The sequence below is a fragment of the Salvelinus namaycush genome, chromosome 1, assembly GCF_016432855.1.
Source record: "Salvelinus namaycush isolate Seneca chromosome 1, SaNama_1.0, whole genome shotgun sequence".
NCBI lineage: Eukaryota > Metazoa > Chordata > Actinopteri > Salmoniformes > Salmonidae > Salvelinus > Salvelinus namaycush.
The window spans coordinates 70337858-70348819 of record NC_052307.1 but is presented as its reverse complement, the minus strand read 5'-3'; the positions used below and the strand labels follow the sequence as shown (position 1 = coordinate 70348819).

Here is a 10962-nt window from a genome sequence, read left to right as displayed (position 1 = left end):
TCCTTTGATTATGTTAAGAAAATTAGACTGAACTCCATCAGCAGATATATACACTACCATTCAAAAGTTTGGGGTCACTTAGAAATGTCCTTGTTTTTGAAAGAAAAGCACCTTTTTTGTACATTAAAATAATCTAGTTTGAGAAACAGACGCCTCACAAGTCCTCAACTGGCAGCTTCATTAAATAGTACCCGCAAAACACCAGTCTCAACGTCAACAGTGAAGAGGCGACTATGGCTTTTTCTTTGCAACTCTGCCTAGAAGGCCAGCATCCTGGAGTCGCCTCTTGACGTTGAGACTGGTGTTTTGCGGGTACTATTTAATAAAGCTGCCAGTTGAGGACTTGTGAGGCGTCTGTTTCTCAAACTTGACACTCTAATGTACTTGTCCCCTTGCTCAGTTGTGCACCGGGGCCTCCCACTCTTCTTTCTACTCTGGTTAGAGGCAGTTTGCGCTGTTCTGTGAAGGGAGTAGTACACAGCGTTGTACGAGATCTTCAGTTTCTTAGCAATTTCTCGCATGGGATAGCCTTCATTTTTCAGAACAAGAATAGACTGACGAGTTTCAGAAGAAAGTTATTTGTTTCTGGCCATTTTGAGCCTGTAATCGAACCCACAAATGCTGATGCTCCAGATACTCAACTAGTCTAAAGAAGGCCAGTTGTATTTCTTCAATCAGCAACAGTTTTCATAACATAACATAATTGCAAAATTTGTTTCTAATGATCAATTAGCCTTTTTAAAATGATAAACTTGGATTAGCTAACATAACGTGCCATTGGAACACAGGAGTGATGGTTGCTGATAATGGGCCTCTGTACGCCTATGTAGATATTCCAAAAATCAGCCGTTTCCAGCTACAATAGTCATTTACAACATTAACAATGTCTACACTGTATTTCTGATCAATTTGATGTTATTTTAATGGACAATTTTTGGGGGATTTTCTTTCAAAAACAAGGACATTTCTAAGTGACCCCAAACTTTTGAACGGTAGTGTATATTGACTACTGTCGTGCAGGTAATTTTTGAACCAGCCGCAGGCCGCTTGGTCTAGGCCAATTTCTGATAGCCTCCGTAGCAGGAGTGCATGATCTACTGTATTGAATGCTTTCGACAGATCAATATAAAGAGCAGTGTGGTGCTGTACCCTGTCTAGTGCATTAACTATTAATTTATGATTAGACAAGCAGCCAAGATGGTGCTGTGTCCTGGCCTAAAACCTGACTGTTGAGCATTCAGAATACATTTTCTACCTAAAAAGAATCACAGCTGAGAATTGACCAAGTTCTAATATTTTCACTAGACATGAACTTTTTCAAATTGGGCGATAATTATTAAGATCGCAAGGATTACCACCTCTGTGAAGCAGGAGAACAAGGGCCGCTTTCCACACCTTAGGAATAATACCCAAGATAATAGACAGATAAAATGTGTCAATTGTTCCACAATCAGAGGTGCAGCAAGCCATAGAAGACACGGGTCAAACATGTCTGCCCCAGTGGACTTTATTACATCAATAATTAAGAGAGCGTCCAGAACTTCCTTAGTAGTGACTTGCCGAAGAAAGAACAGTGGGTCACCATTTACAGTAGCAGGCAAGTCTGTGATTAAACATGGGTGCATCAGAGATGAGCAGTCTTTTCAGTTGTCCTTATTGCTGCTATTTCCCCTTTCAAATTAATGGCAGTTTGCCCGTTATAGTATTGGAGTTAAATAGAACGTCATTGGACAGAGAGGTCTGGCTGCTTCTTTTTAGCGATTTAATAGCATTCCAAAACTTCAGGTCAGGTCAGAAATGGAATTCATGAAATAGTTCGATTTAGCCCTTTTTATGGAAGCAGTAAATGTGTCAGTCAGTCAGTAGAGCTGCCAGTGTGTCTGGTTTCAGACCAAGTTTTATTCCTTAGTTGAATTAACTCAGCAAGTTCAGGCGTGAACCATGGGTTGACTCTATATGTAATTCTTAATCTATTCATAGCAGCATGTTTATCAGATACAGAGATAAACATGGTAGAGAATTGTTCATGAGCAAGTTCCGGAGTGTCATTAACACTAAGTAAACCTGAATGGTAAAGGTCATTAAGGACTCTTGCTCATGGAAGTGTTTAAAAGTATCTCTTAGTGATAAGGCGTGGTTTATTTTTAGGCAACTTTTTGTTTCTGACACAGATAGGGATCACTGAGGTTCATAGCAAATATACCACTAGTAAGGTATTTAGGAGGAATATTTGTACTTCAATCAGATCAATCAGAGTTGATTTAGCAGGATTCTTTACATTCAAATGAGTGGGCTCAGAAATCAGTTGGACTAAGTTTAGATCAATACATGCTGATTTAAGACAAGCAGATGAGGGAGTTAGCCAATCGAGATTCAGATCCCCCAATATCACTATTTCAGAGGCTATGAATTGGGCTAGCAGCTTAGAGACAGTATTGATTGCTCCTACTGTGGCGGAGGGAGGGGGTTAGATCCCTGCAACATGGAAATTAACATTCTGGGAAATAACAACATTTATAACTAGTAGCTCAAATCTCTTTAGAAGCGAGACATTGAGAGATTGGTTCGCCTTAAAGTTGTTTTTCATAGCTACACCGCCACCCTTCTTTGGCCTATCTATAAACATTATAATCATGAAGCGCAATGGAATTATCTTCAACAGAGCTTTTTAACTATGTTTCAGAGCACACTAAAATTACGGGATTTGAATCCCGGACCCAAATGTCCAACATGTCCATCTTGGAGATAATACTTTATACATTCATGTAGATCAGCCCAATCTCCAGGCTCGTTTTAAAGTCTGTGAGAGTGTACAGTCTAAGGAGGGGCCAGACTGGCAGAGAAAACAGTACTAATTGGTGAAGTATATCAACAGGATTTAGGTGACTGATTTTAGCATCCCTAGAACTGAGAGAATTTCTAGCAGACCATACACAGGACTGAATAGTAAAAAGGGGAATTACCTGGGGGTTTGGGCTGTCAGATAGTCACTGAGTTAGCGACTGTGCTATGTTCGAAGAGAGTCTCTGTACTTTGCAGCTGTTTGGGTGTATTCCATCTTCATTGAAACAATCCACCTGCTTCCAAAACCGGTCGAAATTGTCAATGAAAGACACTTTCACTGTGGCACATTATGTTTTAAGCCAGATGTGAGTCTTCTGAAGCAGTTAGACCCATGGCCTATTGAGGGAAGTGGACCTGGGATACTGTAAGTAGTCGCTTGCCTGCGTACTTTGCAGCTCCTATCAGGTCCATGAAGTCTTGCTCCAGGCATTCGGAGCTACCCTGCTTAATGTAATTCGAACCCACATGTATTACCAGAGAGCCAGCCTCAGGTAGCTGCTCCTGGATTGTAGGAACATCACTAGAATGTCATGGATTTTCACTCCAGGGAAGCACAGGGTTCTAGTATTCTCAATATAAACTAACTTCGGTACTTTTGATACTAGAATATTACAATTTTCCACAATTGTTTAGACACATTTGCTGAATCTTTGGCCCATTTTCTCAAAAATCTAAACAAAAACACAAAATGCAAAACTCAATTCTCACAATTCTCTAGCTAAAGCAAACACTACATTCAAAATAGTTTTATCTCTTTCCAAAATGTTTTTTTTTTGCATCAAAATGACACACACATGCGTCATATGATTAGATCTGTCTACCAACCAGCAACACACTGATGTGCTCAACACAAAACACTACTATGAATATCCCATCAGTAGGTTTATGCCTCTTGCATTTTCAGTGTTACACTGTAGCCGGTTGTAAAAGATTGTTACAGTAATGTATACCTACTCAAATATACATAACTAAACACACACAAATGCAATACAGTAACAAAAACATTGTCATTTATTTCCAAAAGCAGTATTTTTGAACACTTGTGTTTTGTATGTAACACTTTCCATACCCAACCGTAGAAAACCAGGAAAAACATTCAGTAAGATAAAGGGTTTTCTGTACAAAAATAAAACAAGAAAGTGGCTCATTCTTTCAAAACTCTAAACACAAAAAGACAAAAACACATGCAAAATGTAAGAAAAAAGACATTAGGCTGCATCCTGCCTCCTATTTTGGTCTGGCCACAGCACCTCATCTACATCACAAGCCATGTGTTCCCTGGCTAAACAGCAGGGAAAGTATCTTCTGGAGTGACGGATCCAGCCGCCCAAAGCCCCCACATCAACTTCACCACATGCATCTGCCATTGTCTGGAGAAGAGGCATGCGTGTGAGGGGATGGCGGTCATACACCTTCCATCGCCATGCCGAAAAAAACTCTTAATTTGGGGTTAGGAATGGGGAATATGGTGGGAGGTATAGAACAATAAATTGTGGGTGGTCGATGAACCAGTTGCGGACCAGAGCAGCCCGGTGGAAACTTGTCCCAGATGACAACATACCTGGGCTGCTCTGGTCCACCCCTCCACTCGGCTGGAATGAGGATGCCATGTAGTGTGTCCAGGAACGTGATGAGAAGGGCGGTGTTGTAGGGACCAAGGTTGGCATGGTGATGGAGGACACCTTGCTGGCTAACGGCTGCGCACATGGTGATATTCCCTCCACGCTGTCCAGGGACATTCACAATGGCACGGTGACCAATAATGTTCCATCCTCGTCCCCTTCTTTTGGCTTGGTTGAAGCCAGCCTCATCAACGTAAATATAAACGTGCTGAATTGCAGCGTCATCCAGCTCCAAGACTCTCTAAAACAGACAACAAGACAATATGTGACATAGACCTACTGTAGAGCAGTCAATACAATACACTAGATTACAGTACTGTAATGTGTCTATACAGTGCTGATATGATAGTAAATTCACAGTATAGTACTTACTTGCAAATATTCATAGCGCTGTTCTTTAACCCTCTCTGAGTTTCGCTCAAATGGCACCCTGTAGACCATCCGGATTCGGTTGCACTGTAATACACGGTCTAATGTAGACAAGCCCACCTGGTGAATGTTATTGAATATTGTGTTGTCTGCAAGTATGTGGTTCTGGATTTCTCATAGTCTAATGGTGTTGTTTGCCACCACCATGTTCACAATAGCGGTCTCATGTTCTGGTGTGAACAGCCGGTGTCTTCCATCACGGCCTGGCCGTCTCTCAGTTCTGCAGAAGATCCACAAATATGATACGATTGGTTACAGTAAGCTAAAATAATCTATTTTCTTTCAATATGAAATGGCATTACTGTAACATTGGCCAACAATCACTGAGTAACATAGGCCTACTCATGTCGGACTGCAGTATACTACAGTATACATACATAAAGAGCATAGTGTAGATGGTAGGTAACTTACCGGTTGTCATTTCTGAATGTACGGATGATAGATGCAACCTGAATCAACTGTCCTTCCTCGTCCTCGTCTTCCTCGTCTTCCTCTCACTCCTTCACCTCTAGCTCTTGCTTCACCGTTGACTTCCATTTTCCTCCAGAACAGGAGAGCTCATCTGTGGCCTCTGATTTCTAACTGAACATTTCAGCAACTAGTGTTTACACCTGTGAGGAGTGGGTGTTGCCAATTGGTGTATAGAGCTTGGCATTGTGATTGGCGTTGCTTTCAAAAGGGACTAAAGATATTTAAATTCTGAATGTTGTGCCTAATGTAGGGAACTGTGTGTAGTGTTTTGCAAAAAGTGTGATATTGTCACATTCGTCGTATACATAATGAGCGGACCAAGTGTGGAGTTCCACATATTTATTGAAGTGAACCTTCAAAAAACAACAAAGAATAAACGAACGTGCAGTTCGTAGCGCACATAGCACTAAACCAAAACAAAACAATATCCCACAAACGCAGGTGGGAAAAGGACCACACTAAGTATGATCCCCAATTAGAGGCAATGATCATCAATGATCATCACCATACACCAACATAGAAATTCAAGACTAGAACACCCCCTAGTCACGCTCTGACCTCTATGGTCAGGGCGTAACAGTACCCCCCCCCCCCCCCCCCCCCCGACTGCAAAACCTGGATGGGGAGGGTTAGGGTGGGCAACTAGCGTCGGTGGCGGCTCCGGTGCGGGACGTAGCCACCGCTCAGACCGCGGATCTGACCCTGAAGCCTGGCTGAACGCCGTGCCCGAATTGGGCACCGGAGCAGAGGAAGGCTCCGGCCATGGAGCGGGACTGGACGCCGTGCCTGGACTGAGCACCGGCGCAGAGGAAGGCTCCGGCCATGGAGCGGGACTGGACGCCGTGCCTGGACTGGGCACCGGCGCAGGAAGCTCCGGGCCGTGGACCATCGCTGGAGGCTCTGGACCGTTGACCGTCGCTGGAGGCTCCGGACCGTGAACCGTCGCTGGAGGCTCCGGACCGTTGACCGTCGCTGGAGGCTCCGGACCGTGAACCGTCGCTGGAAGCTCCGGACCGTGGACCGTCGCTGGAGGTTCCGGGCCGTGGACCGTCGCTGGAAGCCCTGGACCGTGGACCGTCGCTGGAAGCCCTGGACCGTGAACCGTCGCTGGAACTCTGGACCGTGAACCGTCGCTGGAAGCTCTGGACCGTGAACCGTCGCTGGAAGCTCTGGACCGTGAACCGTCGCTGGAAGCTCTGGACCGTGAACCGTCGCTGGAAGCTCTGGACCGTGAACCGTCGCTGGAAGCTCTGGACCGTGAACCGTCGCTTGAGACTCCTGACTGTACACACGCACTGGTGGACAAGTGCGGGGAGCCGGCACAGGACGTACCGGGCTGGGGAGGCGCACTGGAGGCCTGGTGCGTGGAGCCGGCACAGGTGGCACTGGACTGATGACACGCTCTTCAGGGCGAGTGCGGGGAGCCGGCACAGGACGTACCGGGCTGGGGAGGCGCACTGGAGGCCTGGTGCGTGGAGCCGGCACAGGTGGCACTGGACTGATGACACGCTCTTCAGGGCGAGTGCGGGGAGCCGGCACAGGATGTACCGGGCTGGGGAGGTGCACTGGAGACCTGGTGCGTGGAGCCGGCACAGATTTCACCGGACTGATGACACGCTCTTCAAAACGCCTGCACTGCAGCATACTCCTAGCCAACACCTCTCTCCGATATCCTCCCCTAAACTGCTCCATCGAGTCCCAGACGGTCTCTGGCTCTCTCTTAGGCCGACCGGCCCTTGTGCCCCCCCCAAAAAAATCTTGGAGTTTCTGTGGCCACGGACCCCGGCGTTGTTGCTGTCCTCCTAAACTCCTTGGCGACTCCCGCCAAGGAAGGGTCTCGCATCCACCCATTATTTCCTCCCATGTACAGCTCTCCTTTACCTCCATGGCACGCTGCTTGGTCCTGTAGTGGTGGGATATTCTGTCACGTTCGTTGTATACATAATGAGCGGACCAAGGCGCAGCATGAGTAGAGTTCCACATATTTATTAAAGTGAACCTTGAAAAAAAAAAAAAAAGAATAAAGGAACGTGCAGTTCTTAGCGCACATAGCACTAAACCAAAACAAAACAATATCCCACAAACGCAGGTGGGAAAAGGACCACACTAAGTATGATCCCCAATTAGAGGCAACGATCATCAGCTGCCTCCAATTGGGAACCATACTCACACCAACATAGAAATTCAAGACTAGAACACCCCCTAGTCACGCTCTGACCTATTGCACCATAGAGAACCCCAAGGGCTCTCTATGGTCAGGGCGTGACAGATATAGAATTGAAAACTGAATGTAAAGCAGGAATTGTGCTTCCAATTTTGCAGACTTGGTTTAGGGATTTGGTACATATTTCAGGTTTCGGTGATTGTGTTTCAAGTTCCAATTTTAGTGTGTAAACAATTGGGAAAAACTGTAAGAAATTAGAATTTTTGTTACTTTCGGTACTTCTGTCAAATGGGTATGATGGATTAAGCCTGTCTATCAGCGCAGACGACCCCTTATTATAGTGCATTTGGCCTGCTCCACTTACTCATTGCTAGCCTGCACTGGGAGTCTGAGCTGCATCATGTTAGCTCCCCATTCATGCTGCACAGAATTTAACACAGTCTTTCCTTGCTAGCTGACAGCTAAAGATAACATCAATTCACTACCCTAGTACTTTGTTTGTGATACAATAGCACAGAATATGCTGATTTCAAAGCTGATTGACACCAAAAACTTTATTCATTCACTTATTCAGATTATCCTATTATCTTCTCCTACTTCTATACATTTGTATTGGCAGATCGCAACCAATTGAAAGGTGCATACACCGCCACCTACAGTACTAGAATGTGAATTCATTACACATTGTGACACAAAAAGGGAAGGGAAAGGGACAGGGAAAAGGGAAGGAAATTGCCCTACCAACTAACCCTACACCCATTAAAACCTCCCCACTATTCCACTACCATGGCTATGAACTCTAAGAAACCAGCCAACCTTACTGTAGCACATGCTATTCCTATCATTCTCTATTGACCTCGGCCTAGTCACAGGGAGTCTCTTAGGATCCATCGCACTGGACCCATCTTCCTCTACTACTCTCTTCACTGCCTCAGAATACAACACTTTTGGAGACAGGCCGCTGCCTTGGAGAGTGGCGCTGTTGAGAGGAGCTACGAGGTTCTCCATTGGCTTGGTGGACCGATGCTGCAGTAGTCCGGTGGTGAGGTGGACCTCTGTTGGGGGCTGTCTGGCTGCCATCTGGAGGCGATTCGGATGGTTGTGTATTGGTGGGACTGGTGTTATCACCTGGTTGTTTGAAGGTAGCGACTGCTCACCTGGTATCGGGCCAAAGCTAGTTCCTGGGACTGCTCACCTCCAGGGCCAAAGCTAGTTCCTGGGGCCAGACAGTCACTTCCAGTGGTGGGCAGCTATTTGTTAGGCATAGCAGATCTTCCAAGGCAGGAAGGGGCCGTCCAGGTCCTTTGTAGGGTTCTTTTGTAGTGGAGTCAAGCAAGCCACCTGCTCCGAGGAGTGGAACAGGTCGGTATTGCCCATCTCACCACTCCTATTGGTGAGAGAGAGATTTAAAGGTGAGATGTGCTTAGTCTGGGCTATAGCAATGTCGGTGAACTTGTTGATGAGGCTCTCCCCTTGCTTTAGCTCCTTTGCTTTAGCTTCTCTCTGAAGCCGCCCGATGTCATCAACACATACAAGCTCAGATCTCAATCTTGTTCTATGCTCATTTTAACCGAGCATGGAAAAAGGTCCTTTGATTACTCAGACCCCTGGTGTTGGAATTCCCTCCCAGTCAACCTAAAACTGCAGGACCTGGTGTCCCTGGAGGAGTGTAAAGGAATTGAGACATGTTCAGACACATATTTGTATGTCCGAACATACGAATACAAATGCCTGGCCGTGTGGTGCCAGGACAACAACCTCTCCTTCAATGTGATCAAGACTAAGGAGATGATTGTGGACTACAGGAAAAGGAGGACCGAGCACGCCCCCATTCTCATCGACGGGGCTGTAGTGGAGCAGGTTGAGAGCTTCAAGTTCCTTGGTGTCCACATCACCAACAAACTAACATGGTCCAAGCACACCAAGACAGTTGTGAAGAGGGCACGACAAAACCCCTCAGGAGACTGAAAAGATGTGGCATGGGTCCTCAGATCCTCAAAAGGTTCTACAGCTGCACCATTAGGAGCATCCTGAATGGTTGCATCACTGCCTGGTATGGCAACTGCTCGGCCTCCGATCGCAAGGCACTACAGAGGGTAGTGTGTACGGCCCAGTACATCACTGGGGCCAAGCTTCCTGCCATCCAGGACCTCTATACCAGGTGGTGTCAGAGGAAGGCCCTAAAAATTGTCAAAGACTCCAGCCACCCTAGTCATAGACTGCCCTCCTGCTACCGCACAGCAAGCAGTCAAGTCTAGGTCCAAGAGGCTTCTAAACAGCTTCTACCCCCAAGCCATAAGACTACTGAACATCTAATCAAATGGCTACCCTGACTACTTGCATTGCCACCCCAACCCCTCCTCTTTTATGCTGCTGCTACTCTCTGTTATTATCTATGCATAGTCACTTTAATAACTCTACTCACATGTATATATTACCTCAATTACCTTGACTAAACGGTGCCCCCGCACATTGACTCTGTACCGATACCCCCTGTATATAGCCTCGCTATTGTTATTTTACTGCTGCTCTTTAACTATTTGTTACTTTATTTCTTTTTTTTTGTTGGTATTTTTCTTAAAACTGCATTGTTGGTTAAGAACTTGTAAGTAAGTATTTCACTGTCTACACCTGTTGTACCTTAAATAAAGGTAAAATAAAAATAAAGAAAAAAATTGGTGCGTGACAAATACAATTTGATTTGAACTAGTTGTTAACCGATGTCACTAGTTTGCATTGCCTTATGTAAGGAAGCATGTTGTTTTACTTCACACACCACACACATGGCTGCACGCACACACACACATCCACTGTTTATTTGCTGTTGTATTTGTGCTGTTGCCAGTGTCTTCTGTCTGTGTTGTCCATTTTGTCTTAAATCACTTTTTTTTATCCCCTGTCCCCACAGGAGGCCTTTTGCCTCTTGCCAGGCCGTCATTGTAAATAAGAATTTGTTAAATAAAAATAAATCCATCATCCGGTCACACAGGAGGAGCTTTTTACAGACAAATCCCTGCCCCGAGTGCATTCGGTCTTCCTCCTCGTCCTTTAGTTCAGTGAACATCTCACAGCGGCTACAGTGGAGATTCAATGGTTAGCCATTGGTAGCCATTTGGCTAAAAACATGGTAGGCTAGCCACAGCTTGCAGAGCTATCTAAAAGTTAGAAAGTCCAGTAAAGCTCCAGTAATAGCGACTTCCACAGAAGGGAAAATGTAAACAAGGCAGAATAGATTATAAACGATGGTAAAAGTTGTGAAGTAGCAGTGAATAGAGACGCTAGTGGCAAATGCAAACTCTAGCTACAACACTACAGCACTGTAGATGAGTGTGTCGTGTGTAATATACAAAAATCTAAAAATAAATACACCAGATACAAAAATTAAATTAAAGGAAAGTAGACAAAAGCTTGCTAAATTGACTCTCAATAAAA

General features: G+C 45.3%; 1 protein-coding gene across 1 annotated transcript in view; it reads left to right on the top strand.

Moving 5' to 3' along the window:
- Nucleotides 1–4509: 4509 nt before the first annotated feature.
- LOC120052753 (carbohydrate sulfotransferase 8-like) overlaps nucleotides 4510–10962 on the top strand; it is a 28143-nt gene continuing 21690 nt past the window's right edge. The window contains exon 1 of the mRNA XM_038999851.1: nucleotides 4510–4659. Coding sequence (XP_038855779.1) covers nucleotides 4510–4659 — 150 coding nt within the window. The remainder of the gene's footprint in view (nucleotides 4660–10962) is intronic.